The sequence below is a fragment of the Marmota marmota genome, unplaced genomic scaffold, assembly GCF_001458135.2.
Source record: "Marmota marmota marmota unplaced genomic scaffold, marMar, whole genome shotgun sequence".
Classification (NCBI taxonomy): domain Eukaryota; kingdom Metazoa; phylum Chordata; class Mammalia; order Rodentia; family Sciuridae; genus Marmota; species Marmota marmota.
In genome coordinates, this window is record NW_025999984.1 from 947,933 (window position 1) to 970,238 (window position 22,306).

The 22,306-nt window shown below is 46.0% G+C and overlaps 2 protein-coding genes and 1 non-coding gene across 6 annotated transcripts; all 3 read right to left on the minus strand.

Annotated features, from left to right (window-relative positions):
- Positions 1-6,792: 6,792 nt before the first annotated feature.
- On the minus strand, positions 6,793-9,122 carry Psors1c2 (psoriasis susceptibility 1 candidate 2). Its single transcript, XM_015507108.2, has 2 exons — positions 8,968-9,122; positions 6,793-8,370 (listed from the first exon to the last, which is right to left on the minus strand). The coding sequence occupies exons 1-2, from the start codon at positions 9,020-9,022 to the stop codon at positions 8,015-8,017; spliced, it is 411 nt and encodes a 136-aa protein (XP_015362594.1). The 5' UTR covers positions 9,023-9,122; the 3' UTR covers positions 6,793-8,014.
- Positions 6,891-6,963, minus strand: Trnav-cac. Its single transcript has one exon. It is a non-coding gene; the product is annotated as a tRNA-Val (tRNA).
- Positions 9,123-10,758: 1,636 nt separating the features above from the next.
- Cchcr1 (coiled-coil alpha-helical rod protein 1) lies at positions 10,759-22,300 on the minus strand. Of its 4 annotated transcripts, none has more exons than XM_015507138.1 (18): positions 22,172-22,300; positions 21,076-21,142; positions 20,781-20,994; positions 18,928-19,231; positions 18,229-18,392; positions 17,990-18,125; positions 17,697-17,807; positions 17,430-17,579; positions 16,778-16,888; positions 16,577-16,683; positions 13,656-13,768; positions 13,428-13,473; positions 13,114-13,274; positions 12,813-13,001; positions 12,634-12,735; positions 11,494-11,645; positions 11,216-11,381; positions 10,759-11,039 (listed from the first exon to the last, which is right to left on the minus strand). In XM_015507138.1, the coding sequence occupies exons 1-18, from the start codon at positions 22,250-22,252 to the stop codon at positions 10,930-10,932; spliced, it is 2,484 nt and encodes an 827-aa protein (XP_015362624.1). In that variant the 5' UTR covers positions 22,253-22,300; the 3' UTR covers positions 10,759-10,929. The 4 variants fall into 4 exon arrangements, with proteins under 4 accessions (XP_015362624.1, XP_048661945.1, XP_048661944.1 ...); XM_048805988.1 differs by lacking the exon at positions 22,172-22,300 and adding an exon at positions 21,450-21,750 and having other exon boundaries at positions 11,216-11,339; XM_048805987.1 differs by lacking the exon at positions 22,172-22,300 and adding an exon at positions 21,450-21,749.
- Between the last annotated feature and the right edge of the window lie 6 nt (positions 22,301-22,306).

A 22,306-nucleotide genomic window follows, 5' to 3' on the forward strand; every position in this document is an offset into this window, starting at 1 on the left:
GAGACAGGGCTCCCTAATTTGTTGAGAGCCTCCCTAAAGTACTGAGGTTGGCCTTGAACTTGCCATCCCCCAGTCTCAGTCTTTCGACTCACTGGGATTACAGGTATGCACCACTGCTCCCTGTCCTCCATGATTTTTCTACTTTAAAGTGTGTCCCAGCCCCACACACAAAGCATCATTCTCCTTCCTCTGCCTTACTGTGCTTTATAGTATTTATCACTACACAACCTCGTATTACAGATACCCTGTATGCCTATTGAGCCTTCACTTCCCCCACTGGGAGGTAAGTCCTGTGAGCATAGTATCCCCATTCCTTTGCCTCATAGCTGTTTCCACACCCCTAAAGCACCTGCTTTTGAAGGAACTCAATAAATAATATATGAAGACTGGGGATATAGCTCAGTTGGTAGAGTGCTTGCCTTGCAAGGCCCTGAGTTTGATCCCCAATACCACAAATAAATAATATATGAGAGAAAGAATCAGTAGTGATTGTTGGACCACTGGCCAAGCAATCTGAGGGCTGCATTTTACTGGGGGCTCCTGAGCCTCCCTCACCTCACCTTAGGTGTCTGGCTGGCTTTGAGGGGTCACTTGGTGACTAAGAGGATTCTTGTGTGTGCTGACAATGGCCAGGAGCGCATGATATTAATAAGACCAACGGGCAAGGAGGGAGAGCGAAGAGAAACACCTGAGAGGAGCCTCTAGGCTGCCCTCTGGTGGCAGACTGAGAAACACCCACGCAAAGAAACCAGGGTTCTCAGCATTGCGCAAGTTTAGAAATAATTAAAGGAATTCCCTAGAATTACATCCCAAGACCACACGGATAATATATGACAGAGTAAGGACAAGAGCCTGCATCACAGTCTGATGCTCTCACCACACAGAGATTAGGCTACAAAAAGGAAAACTGGGGCAATTGTTGACTACCTTTGAGGATTTCAGGCTGAATTTGTTTTAATTCAACAAGTTTTTAGAACTAATGCCAGGCACCTGGAGGGCACTTAATTAAAAATTAGAAGCCATGGGGCAGGGAATGTAGCTCAGTGGTAGAGTAGTTGCTTAGTATGCACAAAGCCCTGGGTTCCATCCCCAATGCAACACACACACACACACACACACACACACACACACGAAAGAGAGAGAGAGAGAGAGAGAGAGAGAGAGAGAGAGAGAGAGAGAGAGGAATCAGGAGCCAGCTATGGTAATGCACACCTGCCATCTGAGTCTTAGCTACTTGGGAAGCTAAGGAGAGAGGATCACTTGATCCTGTGAGTTCAGGAGCATTCTGGGAAACATAGCAAGACCCCATCTCAATATAATAAAATAAAATAAGAGGAGGTGAGACTGGGAGTGTGACTCAGTGCTTAAGGGCCTGGGTTTCATTCCCAGCATCCTGGAGAAAAAAAAGAGAGAAAGAAAATAATGTACATCAAGAGAGCTTAAATTTATACCAAAACAAATCTTTTTTGGTCAAATGAATTCCAAACATAAAACTGGCAGAGGACTGGGGACTTCTCTCCTGGGCTCTTGCCTCAGATGTGCCCTCTTTTATCCCATCTTATTGCCATGATAGACATGCTTGTTTCCTCCCTAGACCCAGAGCTCCTTGAGGGCAGGGAGGACTGAAACTGCCTCCTGGGATTGTCACTGTGACCCAGCATCCCACACAGCAGAAGCTCAATAAATGCTGGATGTATGGACAAATGAGGAAACAAATGGGTGGTTTGGAGTTTCCCTGTCTGGAGATCTTCAAAGCAGGGCAGACAACCATCTCCTCTGTCTAGTCCAAAGACATGATTCTCCTGCCCAAAGGCTGAGGGCTGTGCCCGATGCTTTCTCGGGGTAACTTGGCTTCTGTAATTAGACTATACCAGGACACTAGTTCTAGATTCTTTTCTTTCACTGGCAAGCATTTATTGACTATCTGCCGTGTTCAAAGTACTATGCTATTGTTCTGTAGATCTGTGATCCTATTCTATTATTTAATTCCATGACTCCTTGTTGACATAAGATGTGACACTGTCCCCACTGCATTCACTCCCAGGTGAGGTCAGCCAAGGCAGACAAAGAGCAATTGGCATTGCCTAACCTGATGGATAAGGTGACACAATGGGTCTCCCTGTGTTAATACTCCATACCATCCAGTCTCAGTCTCCCCAGCTAATAAACATGGCATGTTTGAGTGCCAATACCCACTGCTATTAATAGGTATTAAAATCCCCAATGACCTCATGCTTCCTCCTTCTCTCTCCCTTTCAACCCACCTGTGGTATCAAATTGAGAATTGATTTGAAGCCAGGCAGTCTGACTTTGGCATCTGTAATATGTTAGTACTTAGTGAAGTTTCTTATTTTTCTATTATCTTTTATTTTTTTATTTTTTAATTTTTTGATGGTAGGAGGTGATGATTTAACAGAAGGGCACTTTAGCCAGGCACTGTGGTGCATGCCTGTAATCCCATCGGTTCGGGAGCCTGAGACAGGAGGATAGCAAGTTCAAAGCAGCCTCAGCAACTTAGCAAGGCTCTAAGCAACTCAGGGAGACTGTCTCTAAATCAAATACAAAAAGCATTGGAGTTGTGGCTCAGTGGTTAAGTGTCCCTGGGTTCAATCCTTGGTACCAAAAAGAAAAGAGGACACTTTACCACAGAGCTTCATTCCTAATCCTATTTGTTGTTATTGTTGTGTTTGTTTGTTTTTGTTTTGTTTTATTTATTTGTGGGTTTTTTTGGTTTTTTTGAGACAGGGTCTCAATAAATTACTGAGACTGACCTCAAACATGCCATCATCCTGCCTCAGCCTCCTGAGTTCCTGGGGTTACAGGGTTGTATCACTGTGCCTGTCTAGCATAGTTTCCTAATCTGTGAAATAAGGCTAAGAATTTGTTTTATTGAACATCTTCTGGACCAGAGACTAGGAGGAAAGTAAGGGATACAAAAACTGCTCCCAGTCCCTGTTCTCTGGGAGTTCATACTTTACAAGGAGAGAAAGAAATGGAAACCAACATAATGTTGAAGAATTAAATAAAATAGCAGGATGTTGCTAGGGATGGTGGCCCACACCTATAATCCTAGTAATTTGGAAGGCTGGGGAAGGAGGATCTCAAGTTCCAGGCCAGCCTGGGAAACTAAGTGAGACCCTGTCTCAAAATTTAAAAAAAGACTGGGTACAGTAGTGTATGCTTGTAATCCCAGTAACTCAAGAGTCTGAGGTAGAAGGATCACAAGTTTAAGACCAGCCTCAGCAATTTAGGGAGACCCTTCTCAAAATATAAAAAAATAAAAGGAGCTAGGAATGTATCTCAGTGGCAAAATGCCCCTGGGTTCAATCCCCAGTTATGAAGGAAAAAAAAAAGTAGGTAGCAGAATGTTAAGAACTACAGATGTAGCTGTGTACAGTGGCACATGCCTGTAATCCCAGCAGTTTGGGAGGCTGAGGCAGGAGGTTCATGAGCTCAAAGCCAGGCTCAGCAAAAGTGAAGTGCTAAGCAACTCAGTGAGACCCTGTCTGTAAATAAAATACAACATAGATCTGGGGATGTGGCTCAGTAATCAAGTACCCCTTATTTCAATCCCTGATAATCTTCCACCCCCCTCAAAAAAAAAGGTACGTTAAAAAGTGATGAGAGCCGGGCTAGACATGATGGCACATGCAGCTCAGGAGGCTGAGGCAGGAGGATCCCAAGTTCAATTAGCAACTGAGCAAGACCCTGTTTCAAAATGGAAAATAAAGTGGTCTGGGGATGTGGTTCAGTGGTTGAGCGCTATTGGGTTTAATTCTTGGTACAAAAAAAAAGAAAGAAAGAAAGAAAAGAAAAGAAAGTGATGGAGCTAGGGCAAGCCTGATGCCTGTAATCCCAGCAAATCAGGAGGCCGAGGCAAGAGGATGGCAAGAGGAGGCCAGCCTGGCCAATTTAACAGAGACCCTATTTCAAAACAAAAATTAAAAAGGGCTGGGGATGTAGCCCGACAGTAAGAGCTCTTCTGGGTTCAATCCACAGTACGGTGTGTATGGGGACTGGAGGGGTGGGGGAGGTTTGAAAGTGGGACCTGGAAGGGAAGGAGGCCAAGCAAATGAGTAAAACCATTGGAAGTCTCAGGGAGGGCAACTTTGGTACAGGGGATTGAAGTATTGATGCCTTTATATTGTCAGTTATTCATATGTCCCCAGGAGTGGGAGTGGGTGTGGTTGTGTGGGAGGATGTGGAGGGAAAACTTCCAGCAGGAGGCACCAGGCAAAGTTCCCTGCAACCCAGCCAGAGGCATGGGTAGGGCTACTGAAAATGATACAGCACACTGGGAATCAGTCACTAGGCACTGAAATGGTGGAGTCTACAAGAGAAGAAATGTACCAACACAACTGTCTCTGCTCCCAAGAGGCTCATGGCCTGAGAGGGGAAGACACGTGAATAAAATCATTGCCTGTGTGTGTGTGTGGACCCTGGTGCAGTAAAGCCTTCCCAGAGGGGGAACAACTGGTTGGGGAAAGGGCTGGGGGAGGAAGTCCTGCTCTTCCAAATAGAGGGAAGGCACTTGCACAGGCAGAGGCCTGCAATTGCCTGGCCACCCAGGCTCCTGGGTTCTTCTGCCGCTTGCTTAGCCTGCTATCCCAGAGCTGCCCTGTGAGCACCAGCTGGCAGCTTCCTCCTGCCACAGCCTGCCTTTCCTCCAGGTCCTGCAGGGGAAGTACTTATAGGAGCCTCCTCTGACTATTCCTACCACGGTGGTGACTCTAAACTCATAGTGTTTACTGCCAAAGCCACTACTTTGGTTCTTATTCACATACTTAGTTATAACTCAGCGGTAGAGTGTTCACCTAGCACGCGGGAGGTGATGGGTTAGCTCCTCAGCATCACACACACACACAAAAAAATAAATTTAATTTATTTTATTTAATAATTTAAATTTATTTAATTTAATTTAATAAAGGTGTTGTGTCCAACTACAACTAAAAAAAATTAAAATAAATAAATGAATCCTGTCTCTCTTGGCTTCATTTTAAACTTCCTTGAGAAGAAAGTACAAATTTTTATTGTTTATATTCTTATAATCTCCCATGGCTCCAGGAATTGGAGGACATATTAAGGGTATAAGATAATAAGTGAATGGGTAAATTTGATCTATTTGGGGGACTACTGAATCCTACTAGGGTCTGGGGCAGGTGGCACACTCCTGTACTCCTAGAGACTGGGAAGGCTGAGGCAAGAGAATCTCAAGTTAGAGGCCAGCCTGTTAGTGAGATTTGTCTCAAAGTAAAAAACAGAAAGGACTAGGGATGTAGTTGGGTGGTAGAAAATCTCTGGGTTCAGTCCAGAGTAATCATCCCCCACCCGATGTCAAAAAAAAAAAATCCTCCCAGGCTTACCCTTATAATTATTTTATGTTATAAAATTATTACTAAACCCTAAGCTTATTTTTTATTTTTTTATTTGGGTCATCTGTAGGTTTCAATGGGAGTTACCACATAAGCAAACGGGATACTAAGGGGTAAGTTTAAGGTCATGTACCTCAATTTCTTTTAACCCCTCCTCAACCCTCACCCTGGTCAGCCACTTGATTAACACTAGAGTTAAGAATTTGGGATCTCTGAACCCCTGCCTTTTAAAGTAACTGTTTCATAAAAGAATTTTGAAGAACTATGTACTCCTTACACATTTTTAAGACAACATCTAACAGTTTACATATGAAGCTAAATTTCAAAGGATATACTACTTTCCAGGGATTTGAAAGTACTTACCTGTGAAAAATCACTTCACTCTTTTAAATGTAGCAGATGGAATATAATACCATAGACTTTCATATCTATTTAAGAAATATATGAACAAGCCCTTGTAGTGGCACCCCCTTTCTCTACAAAAAAAAATCTTAACTGGGCTTCTCCACAAATCTTTACCATGGTTGATTTTAGGAGTGTCAGCAAAAGAGTCTCTACAAAAATGTTCAATGTAGTTAAACTTCCTATTTTCCTGTTGCTCTATTTCACTTGGCCATTGGCCAGGAAGAAATCAGCACTTCAGGTGCTGAATGCCCCTTTACTTGTTTTTCACAAACTTGTATCCAGTATAGTAGTTTGTAGAAGTGTGTTTGCAAATTAAAGATGTAATTTAAAAAAAGGACAAATCCTATAACAAGGCCTCTGGCCTTGAGCTGGAGCTTCACAGAGATGTCTACATTTCTATGATAAGACAAGTTACCAATTGGGCTCCGTGGTAACAGCTAACAGGGGAAGGAAAGAAAGGGGAGAAGAAACTCTCCCCTTCTTAGGTGTTGTCCTTGAAGGGTTAACTTGCCCAGAACAGTGAAAGAAAGAGCTGCTTTTATGTGAACTTCCACAGATTGTGAACTTCTGAACCCCTCCCTTTACATGCTGGGTATAAAATTCTGAAACTACCTGAACTCGGGGTTCAGGGAATTGATTAATTATAGTAAAAGCTGTGCCCTCTGAACCTGGCTGCAGCCAAATAAAACTGTTTCCTGCTGTCTTTGGTGCCTTGCCTCGTCTGTCCCTACAATACTCTTTAACCAAATAGAAATTTGCCTTGTTCCTTTTTCTCTTTAGTTCCTTTTCCAGTCTCCTTTTCCTATAGAATCTCCCCTAATAAAATTTATTTTTTATTGTAGATCTCTTTTATATTTTGTTGTATACCTTTTTTACTAAGTCTTTTATTATATATCTCTGACAAAATGTGCATATAAATTGAAATTTATTTCTTACAATCATAAGACTCTGTTAAATGGTTCTTCTTCACTGGGTTATTGTAAGACAATTGGTCAAAATAACAAACATAGCAATATTTAGACATTAAAAAGTAAACTTTTATTGAAAATGCTTCTCTTAATGAGATGAAAAGGGCTGATTTACATTTCCCATTGGCTTCTTTTTTTCTTTTTTTGGTGATGCTGGGGATTGAACCCAGGACCTTATACATGTGAGGCAAGCACTCTACCAACTGAGCTATATCCCCAGCCCCCCATAGACCCTAATTTGGCAGCTCCAGGAAGAGTACCCTGTTAGGCTCAGGGTGAGCAAGCGACTTACTTATATACATCTGGAAACTGATTCCCTTAAAACTGCCCATATGCACTGGATGTGGTGGTGCACACTGTAATCCCAGTGGCTCGGGAGGTTGAGGCAGGAGGATGGCAAGTTCAAAGCCAGCCTCAACAAAAGCGAGGTGCTAAGCAACTCAGTGAGACCCTCTCTCTAAATAAAATACAAAATAGGGCTGGGGATGAGGCTCAGTGGTTGAGTGCCCCTGAGTTCAATCCCTGTACCCAAAACAACAACAAAAATACTGCCCACACACCCCTGGGAAAGTTTGCATGTACTGCCAGAGGCATGCAAACTATGAGTCATTAAAGAAAGACCTAACTTCCTTTCTCACTCTTCAATACAGGGGTCCCATAAATAAAGGAACTTGGGTCTGAACACCATTGTGATTCTGCTAGATGCATTTTCAAGGCAGAGTCCTACACCTTTTTGCATGACATGTAGGAAAGATAGGAAACTCAGATTACTTCCAGACCTCTGCAAATTGAGGGCTGTGAGAAGGGCATCTGAATATTCAAAAACATAATCAATGGTAAAGAAGTGGCCTAGATTCAGAAATAAGAAAACATGGTTTTTATTTTTCTATTTCAGGGAAGCGCCATCCTTGTCTACTGATGGGTCCCAGTCATATACCACCAGGTAGCAGCAGAGAGCACAGTCTGCTGACCTGGCCCAAGAAATCCCAGGTCCCAGGGATGAGGAAGAGAAGGTGGAAGGTAGGGGCAGCGAGAGAACTAGGTGAGGTAGGAGTGTGTGCTTATGCTGTCAAAGAAAAAGAGGGAAAATATGGGGACTAAATAGGGATACCAAGAGGTGACAAAACATCGATGATTCCTTCTGAAATCAGAATAAGTTGAGGAAATGAGGAGTTAGACAAAATTGGGGAAATTTTAAGGGGAAACAAAAGGGTAGAGATGGGCTTGGGAGTACTCTGCCTGGAGGCCCAAGTCACCTGGGGATCCCTGTTATCTGTACTCTTCCCGGGGAGGGTCAAGGTCTGTCTCATCCCGAGGGCCATGGTCTACCTCAGGGGCAGGTGGCCATGGGTTTTCTGGGGGCTGGGGTCCTGCTGGCCAGGGGTCATCAGGCCGGGGAGGTTGAGGAGGATCAGTGCTGGGTGGCTCAGGGGGCCAGACACTAGTTTCAGGCAGGTCTCTCCAGGGACGGGTAGGGCTTGGAGGTGTAGGGTCCTCAAAGAGAGGGGGTGCCCCTGGCCAGGGGTCACCAGGTATCGGAGGGCCCCGAGGCAATGGTGGGGAGCTCTCCTCCTCTCTGCCCTCTGTGGGTGGGGTAGAAGGTTGGTCCTTGCTGCCTGAGATTCCTGTAGAAGAGGAAGGAGAAAGGTAAGGGGTGAAGAGGAGCAGTTACCCCCCAACCCCAGCTACAGACCAGGAGACAGAACCTCTTTGGGATGGACAGTCTGAGCTGTCCAGCTAAACCTCAAAGTAATTTTCAAAGCACTCTCCATACATTTATCACAGTCTTAAAATGACATGAAAATTGATTTTGAGCCATTAATTTGCCCAATGTTAAGGGCCTGACACCTCCCCCAAATAATCTTCATTCTATGCCCACACCTAGCTAGCATGGGCCCCACTGTATCCCAAAGTGGTCTACACTTTGGCCACATGTGGTATCCACATCCCACCTCCACAATGATCCCACCATTCCTAACACATTCCTTCCTCAGCCAACATATCTGAACTCTGAAACAGCCACATGGTCCCACCTGAAAGAGCAAAACATTGATTCTGAACCAAAATGCTCTGAACTATACCCTTCATATAAATTTTCAGAATCCCTTCCACCTTTGTGTGCCTGATTCACCCCTTTCCTTTTTAGTGGTTATGTTCACTAAGGGTTGGTCATCTTGGCCATCCCCATTACCCCTGATATTCCTGGCCTGCTCCCAGCTCACCTCCAGTAAACAGGCAAAGGACCAGGATCCCCAGTAGCTTCCAGTTGATCATCATGGCTGTCTACTGGCCCCCAAAAGTGGGGTGCTCTGAGTCTGGGTGTCTGGGAATCCCAAGAGGCTTTATAGGGGAAGATGGAGAGGAGGAGGCCAGTCTATAGGGAGGGGCCAGCCCAGTGACACAAGGAATCCCATCAGAATCAAACTGGTCAAACCCGTTGGGAAGGCCCTGGCTAACATGAAGCCTGACTATGGCGTCTCTCATTTTAGTCCCCTAGCCCAAGACCTAATCACTGGCTCTCACTATCATTGACCCAGATGATCACCCCACCCTTGTTTTTACACCTGCTCCATCCACACTCTGCAGAAATCTATACCCACCTGTCATCTTCATAATCACAGGGACCTCCACCCTTTCATCCCTGGTAGCTATCAGAAGCCAAAGAATGGGAGCAAGCTCTGCTTGGGGAAGCACCATAATTATAAGGCTGTGAAGCAGGACGCTTGAGCTGACGTGGGGGGAGCCTTTGAAACCTGGGATGCAGCTGATGCAGTGTCCACTAACATGCCTGCCTCAGCCCCCTTACCCTTCATTTTAAGGGCTTCCTTCCTCAGGACCAGGCATGCTGCTTTCTGGCATGTGCCTGCTTAAATGGGACCTCCCAGTGACAGCCAAAGAATTCCATGTGGGAGGCATCTGGGGTGACAATGAAGAGGAAAGACACACGAGGATATCCTGCTTCCCTTTCCCTACCCAGAACTGGTGGCATTAGTCTCCAGCCAGAGGTTCAGGAAGAAGCTGCCCCTCCTGTAATCCTGGCCTCTTCCTCCTTCCTCAGGAACTCTTTGCTCCAGCTTTTTCTGTCCCCATTTTCAGGTCTCAGTTCAAAAATGCATCTTCTTACAACATGCTAATTGAGCTGGGCATGGGGGCACATGCCTGTACTTCCAACTACTCTAAAGGCTGAGGTAGGAGAATTACAAGTTGAGGGTAACTTCAACAACTTAGAGAAACCCTGTCTCAAAAATATAAAAAGGGCTGGGGGAGCTGAGGGTATAGCTCAGTGGCAGAGCACTTGCCTAGCATGTGGGAGGCACTAGGTTCGATCCTTAGCACCACATTAAAATAAACAAAGGCATTCTGTCCAATTATATATTTTTTTTTTAAATAACTAAAATAAAAAGGACTGGGGATGTGGCTCAGTATTAGAATTCTCTCTGGGGATTCAATCCCCAGTACTACAAAAAAAAAAAAAAAAAAAAAAAGTAAATTGAAACTGAAGCCCCTAGAGCTTTCTATTGACTTTGAATAAATTTTAAATTACTTGCCAATATTGGCCTCTTCCCCAACATCCTCTGTCTGGGTCCCCTTAATCTCTCCTGGCCTCAACACAAAGTTCCTTGCCTTTCCTGGCCCCTCACCTAAAGCTGCCCCTCCCAGAGTCCCCTTCTATCATATATCTGTATCTTACTTTCTCTTCCTAGCTCTCCTTTGAAGCACTCATTTATTCTGAGGTCCTTGTCTATTTGTCTCTCCCATTAGAACATAGGCACCTGGGTGCAAAGGCCTTGCCTGGATCTAAGATTCTTGTTGAATGAATGAATGTTTATCTTTCTCTCTCCTGGCATTTATCACATTCCAGAGGAAAAGAGTTTTAAAATAAAAAGTGAGAATAAAAGAAAACAGGAGCTTCTCAAAAGCTTCTAAAACAGGATAGAAAAGATGTTTGGAAAGAGGTACCACTTTTCACAGCCTCAGGAAGAATTCCCCAAGATAACACTTCCAGACAGTAGTTCAAGTGGAGTCATCTTTATTTAGTGCAGGAGAATTTAGACTTAGAGGAAGTTGGTGTCTGTGAGGCTGGAAGGGGAAGTAGACTGGGCTGGCCCCCACCCATTCTCCAGGATCTTTCTGGGGATTCAGCCCTTGGGCAGGCTTCATCTCCAGCTCTCAGCTGTAGCTGCTCAGATGTGGACTGGAGCAGAATTCTGGTTGTCTCCTTGACAAATAACTTCCTCCTTGGAAATGGCCTCACTCAGGCCCTGTAGACTATCAAGCAGGACAGAGAGGGACTCTGGGAAAAAAAGACACCCAAGTATAGACGCTGGTACTAGATATGATGGTATGAGGGACAAGTTTCTTGGGTCAAAGGTGGGTGTGGATGGAAGAGGCCAAGGCATACACACACAAAAGGGTCTGGAGTAGATGCCAGGAGTGCCCCCATTTGTCGCTTTATGATTAGTCCATTACCTTTTGTGGGCCCCCTGGAGGACAGAGCTGCTGCCGGTGGTATTGAGGATCCGGGAGGCCTGGGGCTGGACTCCACAGATTTCTCCTTATCCAGTATAGAGGGAAGAACTGCCAACAGTCGCTGCTGCTTGTAATGGGAGAGGAGACCCGCCTGCTGCAAGGTGGCCTGGGAAGGAGAGGGTTAAACGCCACCTAGCCCGGGGAAAGCTTCCCTCCTTTTTCCACTCCTTTACCTATCAACCAGTAAACCATGGGCCCTGGTCTCTTCAGTCTCCTACCAGCATGATGTTCTTGTCCCTCTCCAGGTCTTGCACTCGCTGGGTCAGCCGCTGCCCCTCCTCCTTCCGGGCCTCATCCTGCAGACGCCTGAGCTCCTGGTTCCGCTCCTTTTCTCTAGTGGCTTTACGTTGGATCTGGCGCAGAGACACCTCTGTGGAGAAGCCAGGGTGGAGAGGGAGGGTGTGGGTTATCCTAGAGGTGGCCAGGCACCATGAAAACAAAACTGGAATGCCAGGGCAGGTGCCCATATGGGAAGTTACTCTACTCTGTGGATCCCAGTGTCTCTTCCATTCAGCTGGAGAGGTGGGATGATGCTCCAGGTTCCTGTGTATCTGTGAACCCAAGTACCTCTCCCATCCCCCAATCCACCCAGGAGTTCCTTAGGGGAGAACTGAACATGGGCTAGATATTAGATTTTGTGCAATTAGTACTCATATTCTTATAGTATGATCATAGTATTGCAGTTACACAGAATTTCCTATTTGTGGGTGATTTGGCTGAACAATCATGTTTGCAATCTACTTTAAATAATCAAAAATGTATATATAAATATGTGCATGTATACACAAGAGCAAATGTGGCAAATGTTAACTGCCATCTCTAGTTAGAGAAGATACATTCAATAAAGTTCTTTTTTTGGGGGGGTGGATACTAAGGATTGAACTTACACTCTACCACTGAACTACATCTCCGGTTTTGGGTGTGCGTGTGTGGTGTTTGGTACAGGAGGCTGAACCCAAAGGCCCTCTACCACTGAGCCACCACCCTAGCCCTTATTTTATTTTGAGAAAAGGTTTTAGTAAACTGCTGAGGCTGGCCTGGAATTTGCAATCCTCCTGCCTCAGCCTCTCAAGTCACTGGAATTACAGATGTGTACCCCCATGCCAGGTACCCAAGTACTTTTTAATTTTGAGACAGGGTCTCCTGAGTTGCTGGGATTAGAGGATACACCACTGCACTCAGTGTGTGCTGTTTCTTGACATGACACTAAACTTCATAGTATGTCCACAGGTAATGTGCCATTCCTATCCCTTCATTTGTGGCATGCCTCAACAACAAGTTTTAGTGGGGAATAATAACTTTCTGTCTCAACAATTCCTTCTTTCTAGAAGGCCTACATCTATCCTGGCACATCTCACCAGCCTTGGCCTGCTCCTTCCGAGCCTCGTTCAGTCTCCTCTCTGTGTCTGAGAGCTGTTCCCGAAGTCGAGTCTCCACCTCAGCCACCTTCTCTTGCAAAGCTGGGATGAAGGTGCAATGAGTGTCAGAAGGAACCACCCCAGACCACAAAGGGGTGCACACTTCCCCTCCCCCACACCTTGCCCATAGATCTTCTGCTGCTGAGTCAGCTCCTTTCGGAGACTGGCAGCCTCTTCAGTGCTCTCCTGCTGGCCCTGGCGAGCTGCTTCCAACTGTAGTCCTAGGCTGGCCAGAGACTCCTGGGTTTGCTGTAGTTCCTGCTCCAGCTGCTGGGCCACCTTGCTCAGCTGCTGCCGCTCTGCTTCCCCTTAGAAGAATATGCTCACTCAGACCTCTTCTTGTGCATGTGCTCTAGATGTCAAGTCTTCCCTCTTCTTCATCAACGTCCCCCATCTATTTATCCATCCATCTACATGTACCTTGCTCCCGGGCCCGGCCCACTTCCTGCTGGATGACATGGGCACTCAGCTGCAGTTCTGAATCCAGGCGATTCCGTTCTTCCCGCAGCTGCTCCAACTCAAGGTTTAAATCTATGTCAGGTGGGGGTGGAGGTGGGGGAGGGGGTGGAGGTGGAGGGCAGCTAAGACAGAAGAGAAACAAAGTCAGCTGTTGGCTAAGGAATTTAGAGCCCCTATCCCTCCTCAGTCCTCATTGTTTGGGATTCCAGCAGCCAACACCCTAAAGCTTCACCTCCGCATAACACCCCCTCCACCTTAAAGTGCCCAGACTTTACCTCTCCAGGCGCAGCTGGGCCAGAATCAGTTTTCGAGCCATCAGGCCTGGGAAGAGGCAAAAAGAGATGAGTACACAGAGGAAAAAAGGACAGACAGGGGAGTAAGGGAGAAAGAAATGCTGGGGCTGGCAAGAAGGAAACAGGAGGATGGATGTGGGATCAGAAAGAGCTGGGCCAGGAAGATGATGGACAAAGTAAGCAGGACGCACTCACAGTTTCTCTACCCACCCTGAATGGTGTGGACCTTGCGGACAGCATAGCTAAGTCGGTTGCTGAGGCTGGGAAGCCGGGCTATAGCCTGTTCCACCTTAGTCAGAGTGTTCTGGAAGCAGATCTGAGAGCTGGAGAAGGTACAGGTCACTAACCCTCCACCCTCACCTCAACCCCCAAAGACCTGCAGGGTCTTGTACAGACAACACTGTTATACAAGTGAGAAAAGCAGAGAAGGGGAATATGAGAGAGGAAAAGAGAAGCTGAAGCCACTGGGAAGGGTAAGACCTTAGTGCCCAGCCACTGTGCCCCATAATGGAACCACCGCGTAAATCATATCTAAATTCCTTAGCCAACAGAAGCAGAGAAACTGAATGCTTAAGGCCTTTAGTAACTGTCAGATAAAATAATCCAACTGCTAATAAAACATAAATATTCACCAAGTCATTCCTGGTAGCAAATGCTACCAATAAGCTACTTCTACAGCACTTTTTTTTTTTTTTTTTTGGTACTGGAGACGGGACCCAGGAGTGCTTTACCACTGAGCTACCTCCCAGACCTTTTTCTTTTTTTATTTTCAGACAAAGTCTTGCTAAATTGCTTAGGACCTCATAAATTGCTGAGGCTAGAGTTGAACCTGTGATTCTTCTGCCTCAGCTCCTGAGTTGCTGGGATTTCAGGAGGGTGCCACTGCATTCAACTCCTCAGTACTTTTAAATTTTTATTTATTTATTTACTTATTATTATTTTAAGTTATAGACGGACACAATACTTTTATTTATTTTTATGTGATGCCAGGGATTGAACCCAGTGCCTCATGCAGGCTAAGGCAAATGTTCTACCGCTGAGCCTGGCCCAACTTTTTTAAAATTTTATTTTGAGACAGAGCTAAGTTACCTAGACTGCCCTCAAACTTGTGATCTTCCTGCCTCAACCTCCCAATTGTTGGGATTATAGGCGTGTGCTTCTGTGCCTATCCTGATCAGTGTTTTTAATTACACCCCTGTAAAAAAATAAAAATGACAACATTCATGAGGTCCTATCTCATCTTGACCTATAGCCCGTAACTCAGGAAAGTGTTCAGTAACCATTCTATAGGGGACAGCACAGCTGGTACCATGAGGCTGGATGATCTCCAGTTGAACTAGACTTTATTACCCACAGCCATTGCTCCAGAAATTTCATTGTTTGGTACTGTATGCATCACACTCACAGTATATGAACTTGAGTGCATTTTTCTAAGGACAAGGCTCATAGTTTCCATCAGTTTTCTAATGGGCCAGTTCTCTTGGCCATAGCCCAAGAAGACATCAAATGACCATATAGATTTTTCAAGTAACTACAAAGTTTATTTCTCAGAACCTATTTTTTGATTACTATTATGCAACAGAGACCAGTTACCCTCAGGCACAAGCCCAAGAATGGAGATTCCCTGATACCAATGAAGGGCAAGTCCATATGCTTTATCAGGGGGCTAAACCAGAGCCACGACCAACATGGCTCAGGAAAACTGAGAAGTGAAAAGAGCCCCCAAAGAGGGACCAACACTGGAACCTTCTTAGGAGAGTATGAGTTCCCCCTAGCAGAAAAACTAATGATGACTTGACAAAGCTGGCAGCAGAGCAAAGACTACTCTCATCTGAAAACTATTTGAGAAGGTGGTTCCAAGACCTACAGTGGCTCTTATTAAAACCATTTTCTGGTAGTTTCCGGTCATCTAAAGAGTTGCTAACAAATCTGGCAACAACCCACCCGGACTGCTTTAAGCCTGGAGGGCTCTTCAGTAATAAATCATTAACAAAAATCATTTTTGTGATCTTATGAGACCAAAGTAAAAATCTGTCCTTGACATATCTCTCTTCTCCTATAAGTGGAAGATTGTTGCAATGGACTGCATCTGGACAGTGGCTCCTCAGAACTAGTCTATTTCTGTGCAAGTTTAAAACTCTGCATCTTTTTTTAGTGGGAGATGGGGATTGAACCCAGGGTCTCACACATGGTAGGCAAGCATTCTACCACTGAGCCACACTTTGTATAGACTACCTACTTCAGTTATTGCACAGATGAAAACTAGGGAGAGGCTGTTACCATTGCAAAGCAATTCCTTAGAGGTCTCATTAAAGATTATGTAACAATTATCAGGGATTAAAAAACCAAGAATTTGGTAAGAAACATAAGCCTGCAATTTATTTAGGACCCTGATATACATTTTAGATGGACATCCAGTAAGCAAGTAGGAGACAGATTTAAACAAAATATTTTCTAACCAGCTAATAAGCACAATGGCACATGCCTGTAATCCCAGGGACTTGGGAGGATTATAAAAAACAAGGCCAGCCTGGGAAACTTAGTGAAACCTTATCTCAAAATTAAAAAAAAAAAATTAAAAAAAAAAAAAAAGTGCTGGGGATATAGCTCAGTGATAGAATGCCTCTGAGTTCAATTTCTAATACTGCAAGTTAACATACTAATAAAAATTATTTCAACCAAACAGGGCTTGCCAGGCATATGTGAGGCCCTGGGTTTGATCCCCAGTACTGCAAAAGAAAAAAAAAGGAAAAAGTAGATCATATATTTCCATACCCATCCCTGAACAATTATAAAGGTGGAGATCCTCCCAGCTGCTCGAGCAGGTACTACACTAAACTAAATCATTAGGCAGCAGTGCCTCACCTCCCACCCAACATAAAGTGGAAGTTCACAACAGAGCCTGTAGTACCTGCCAAATGCTGAGATGTGGCAACACCCCAAGAGAAATCAACACAGAAGATTTCAGAGGAATAAAGGCCTTCAGCCCTGTATCTTCCAGCTGCCAGATTTTTAGACTCTCTCACATGATGCTTTTCAATTCCAAAGGTGCCCCCAAAGCTGGGGAAGCAGCTGGAGAAGCAGCTGGAGAAGCAGAAATGCTCCTCCACCTGCCCCTCCATCCCAGATACCTGCCGACAGCACCAGCCACAAGCTTCAACTGCTCCTCAGCCGAGGCTGCCTGCTGTTGACACCGCCGCCTGGCCTCCTGAGCACGGCTCAGCTCCAGCTGCAGGGCCTAGAGAGGATGAAGTAAAGGAAAGGGTCCCTTCCTGGGGCCCAGTCCACAGACTGAAGCCCTCCCTTTGTCTCTGCCTGTCTCACACACTAACCTTGGCACCCGTCCGCTCCACCTCCACCTCTGCAGTTTTGTCCTGCAGGGCGCGCTGCAGGATGGCCTGCTCCTGGCTCTGGGCTGTCACTTTTTCCTGGAGCTCAGCCATCTGGGGGAGAAGAGGGCAGGGCAGTCTAGATCCAAAGCTGTGGGGGCCACTGGAGACAAAGGGATAGGGGGCAGAAGTCTTTGAAGGAATGCCATATAGAGAAACAAGTGGCTAGGGTTTTCCTGAGAATAGAGTCTGAGTCCAGTAGACCTTCCAGAAGCATGTTTCATGTACTCTCGTTCTTTGAAGAATACCCCCTGATCCATCTACAAACACCCACCATCTCTGACCATGAGACCAACTCAAAGATGCTGTCATCTTGTCAGAGAAGCCACCCCTGACCAAACTACCTAAAGCAGACCCACTATGGTTTCTTTGTTACATCATCTTTAAAATGTTTCTTTTCAGCACATATACTTGCTTGATGTTACCTGGCTGTTTACTTGTTGAATCTCAATTCTAGAACATAAACTCTGAGATCAGAGTTGTCTTGTCTGCTTTGTTCAGGTTGCATGTGGTAACCACTCAATAAATATCTGTTGAATAATTGCCATCCCTGTGCAAGGAGCTGGGAGGAATGCAGGGAGAAACAGCCACTGACCTGTCCCTTCAGCTGCTTCACACAGTCTCTGTGCTCCAGCTCCTGGGCTTTAAGCTGCACCATGAGTGCAAACACCTTCTCCCGCCAACGGTTTAGTAGAGACTGGCACTTCTTAGTGAACTCAGGTTCCAGTAAATCTGAAGGTTGAACCTGAAGATGGGGAACAAGTGTGGGCTCCTGGAGCAACAGAGGAAGGAGGTACCATCTTTGGCTTTTCTCTGTTCTGCCTAAGCAACAGAGGCCATGGGCTGCCCAGGAGGGCCCTACCTTCCTGAGCAGCTCCTCCTCCTGCAGGGTGAGCATGTGCATGAGGCTCTGCACACGCACCTGCATCAGTTCCACGGTTGCATGCAGGCCATCTCGGTCCTCCTCCAAGTTCTGTGAGGGAGGAAGAGTAGAGTGTCTTAGGGCTCCATGCCTGCTCCAAGGCACCAGCCAGTTTGGGCCCAGCAACATCACTGCCTACCCTTTTAGGTACTATACTCTCCTCCAAGGGTGACCACATCCCCTACCCTGATTCCTGGTGTCTCCCTCCAGACCCACACCCTGTATTCTCCCACCTGCACAGTGTCCAGAAGCTCCTGTCGCTCTGTTTCCCATGCCTGGCTAGGGGTCTCGAAAGGGCCTTGTTCCCCTACATATTTCCTCAGATTCTCAACCAGGGTCACTTGAGCTGTCAAATCTTCTTGTGTCTTGCTAGGATTAGCAAGGGTAGAAAAAAGGCAGTCATTAAGGGAGCACTGTGAAGAATCCCACATCACCAACCTCTGGGCCCCCTCAACTGTCCCTGTCAATTTACCTGAGCTCCTTCCGCAGCAGCTCAGCCTCCTTCTGGGCCACAGTCAGCTCCTTAACTTCCATTGCCCTCCTGGTTTCCAGACTATTCAGAGACTTCTCCAAGCCCTCAGCCTTGTTGGTCAAACTAAAAAGAGCCTCCTGGTGAGCCTGTGTCAAGGAGGATAGCTGTGGAGAGAAGAGTGGGCTCAGCTCAATCTTATATCAGGGTATTCCAAACTATTCCTGTGTTGGCCTTGTCTCTCCACTCCCACTGTCTGTGACCTCAAAGAAAGACAGATCACTTAAGTTGTCAGTTTCATCCATGAGGACAAAAACTCATAGGCAATTTGGTTATCAAGTCTCCAGCTCCTATCTCAGGGATGGAAAAGAGAAGTATTGGGTTTCCCGACAAGAATTACCTCCCCATTTCCATTCCTCTATAGGGGCCACACCCACCTTCCTCACAGTCTCCCACCACACCGGAATCAAGGTACCTACTTCCTTCTGGTGAGAGGCCACTTGAGTCCTGAGAAACAAACAATCTGAATAAGATCAAAACACCTAGATTCTCTGTCTTTCCAAGCTGCCTGCTTCACTCCTTTGCCAAAGACCTCATGGCTTAACTGCTCTTGGGGATCTCTTCTGATAATGACTCTTTGTTAGGAAGTTCCTACCCAGCTACCCTGTTATGAGTCTGAACCCATCCTGCCCCTACATTCACCTGCTCTTGGTGCAGCCTCTGAACTTCCTCCAGCTCCTGCTGGCTCTCCTCTTCTAGTTTCTTACGTACAATCTCAGCCCCAGTTAAGGCAGCACGCAGGCCCTCAGCCTCAGCTCGGCCAGCCTTCTCTGCCCGTGCCAAAGCCTCCAGTTCCATGGCCTGGGCCTCCAGCCTCATCTTTTGTTGCAGTGAGGTCTCCCGCAGGACCTGGACTTCATCCTCTAGCTGCCGCAACTCTTGTAGCTGCTGAAAGATCAGCTCAGCCTGCTGGCTCAGGGCATGAGACCCCTGCTGCTCTAGGGACCTTCAAAGACAGGATGGCACAGACAAAAAGGTGTCTCTTGTACTAAGAGGGAGGCCAAGGGCATAAATGGAGACAAGAAGAGGACCCCTCTGTCCTTACATTGGGAGGTGGGAGATGAAGTTGGGGCATGGGAATCTCTATATTCACATCACCATTGTCATTCATTGAGGCTCTACTACGCACAATAGGTCCACTATCTGGATTCACAGGACCTAATGGCTAGTGAGATCATGGAACATGATTTTTCTGGAGACCTACATACAGGCAGATGTATCAAACATCAAATGCACACATCATGAGGCCACAAGTTCTGAGTAAAGAGGTTAGAAAAACATGTAAGACTTCCGAATTTTGATTTAAGACTAGGAAAAATGAGGGAAGCATGGGCATAGGGGTAAATCTTCCTGGCTTACAGCATCAATATGGCAAGTCCAGATGCTAGGTATAGGCTTTTACAGAGTGTTTGGCCTACTGTATGAGGAGTCTGAGAGGGCAGAATAATAAATGAGACACTCCCAACCTTTGGAGAACACTTTACTGGTGTCATTTAAATTTAAACCAGTTCATAACATGGCTGAGACAACTCCCTCACTGAGAACCATACTTTACTTTACTTTTTTTTTTTTTTTTTTAAATAAAAGAGATCCTTAGGCTAGGGAAAATAAGTCAGTTGCCAAAAGTCCCCTACCTGGCAGCCATACTAGAAATAGAATCTCTGTCTCCTGATACCAGGCTAGTATTTCCTTGATGTAATCCTCACTCTGGATTGACAGTACATTTGGGAAACGATATATAAAACTGAAAGAGTAAGAATTCTTTCTGGGCACATTAGCACATACCTATATCCCCAACAACTCAAGAGGGTGAGGCAGGAGGATCACAAGTTTGGGGCCAGCCTGGGCAACTAAGAGAGACTCTGTCTCAAAATAAAAACTAAAAAAGAACACACAGTGGCACATGCTTATAATCCCAGAAACAAGGATTGCAAGTTGGAGTCCAGCCTTGGCAACTTAGCAAGACCCTCAGCAACCTAGTGAGACTATCTCAATAAAAAATAAAATGGACTGGGCATATAGTTCAGTGGTAAAGCGCACCACATTCAATCCCTAATACCACAAAAAGAAAAAAGAATTTTCACAGCACATTCACAGAGAGTGCATGCCAGATCAAATGGAGTGTTCTCCAAAAAGGCTTTCTTCAACTACTTCATCAGAATGAACCCATGCACCACAGCACTGGGTCTACATATCTAGTCTGCACTTCATCTTGTTTTATCTGGTAGTTTCCAAATATTTGCAATCAACCTATCTCCTCCCTTAGAAATTTATATTCTTTATAAGTTGAAGATTTAAGGCAGGCTCTCATTTATTTTTTATCTCTATTCTTATTATATATATATCCTTATTATATATGTATTGTAGATACCAATAATTGCCTATGTAAAAATGTATATTATTGAACCAAGGGCCAAACAGGGCAAGGAATTTACTTCAGAGAGGAAGGGTCACGAGCAAGCACAAATGAGAAAACAGAAACAATAGATCCCTACCTGCCTCTCCGCCCTGGCCCTTGCCCATTTCCAGAAACACCCTGTTCCCACGTGGTCACTGGAGACCTCTGGATGTCTAGTCGCCTCTCTGAGACATCCTGATGGGCTGGTGGTTGCACCTGGGGAATGTCTGAGACCCACGTGGGAGCCATTCTTGAAAGAGTTGGAAGGGGCTTGGCTTGGAAGTGGGAGGGGGGAATCAGCCCAGTGAAACCTGATGAATCATAAGAGCAAAGATGGTCATTAGTTTCCCAGGAAAAGGCAACCAATGGACCCCTTGCCTGGCCCCACTGACCTGAAGGTGGCAACATCTCCTCGTTGGCTGATGGCTCTACATTCTTTCTCTGGCCATCTTTCTTCCCCTGGACATGGACAACAGGAGAAACAAGGACACTCCAATTTAATTTTCAAGCCACCTTCAAAAGCCAAAATGCCCCTACAGTAACAAAGTCATAGTCCTTAAATTACAACCAGTTTTAGCAACTCTCAGTTCCTTTTTCCTGGGTCCCAAAAAAGATAGTGGATACCCCAGGTCCATTTGCTTGTCCCATTCTGCCTCTCTATAGAACTGGGCAATAACCAAGATGTGGAGAGAATTTACTGAAATAGGCCAAGTTGAGGTTCTTAGGGCTTTATTCCTACTTTTAAGATTCTGGGCAAGGCCTTTACCTTCTTCCTCTGGGCTGGAGGTGAGAAAGGAGGTACACAATGCAGGGGCCCTGAGCTCAATTTCCAGAGTTCTTTCAGTGATTCAGCAAGGCCTTGGGGAAGACCATCAAGGCACCACAAAGCCATGACTTCTGATTCCTTCACTATTAAAGTGCTGACCCAAGGCCTGGCCCCACAAGAATGTGGCACATACAGGGTTAGTCGCCACTCACTCCCAGGACCCCTGGGAATGCAGGCAGCCTAGAGCAGGTGGCAGAAAAGCCAGCTTCCTGATATCTCATCCAAACCTCTCTTACTCTCAGTTTCTCTCTACTATCCCCTCAGTTTCAAGTCCTGTTGCCCTTCCCTCGAGGCCCACAGCCCACAGAGTGAACTCTTCTAAGACTTTCCCTGACCCTCCCACCCGATTTCATCCACTGTTTATCTAACCTGGGATGCCTACCCACGACCCCTCTTACATCCTATCTGCTTTTTTCCTGAAGGGATTATTGTGGTCCCTCACTTTCACCCTCATCTCCCAGATTATTATGCTTTGTTCTCTTTACTCTCTCCCAAATACCCTGGTCTCTTCATCCTGCGAGCCTCTAAAGCTGTTTTTACCACCTCATCTTTTCCTTTACCCCGGCCCCTGTGACCTTCTTCCCCTGTGAACCCCGTGAACCCATCCCAGAACCCCTTTAGCCCTTCCCACCCCCAACCGACTCTTCTCGAACGCCCCTTACCGAGCTCGAGAGCCCCCTCAGCCCTTTGGCCACACCCCCTACACCTCGCTCGGGGCCTGGCCTCCTCCTCTCAACGTGCATGCGCAAGGCGGGTGTTTTAGCGGGTCTCCCCAGTCCAGTTTCGCTCTGGAAGGA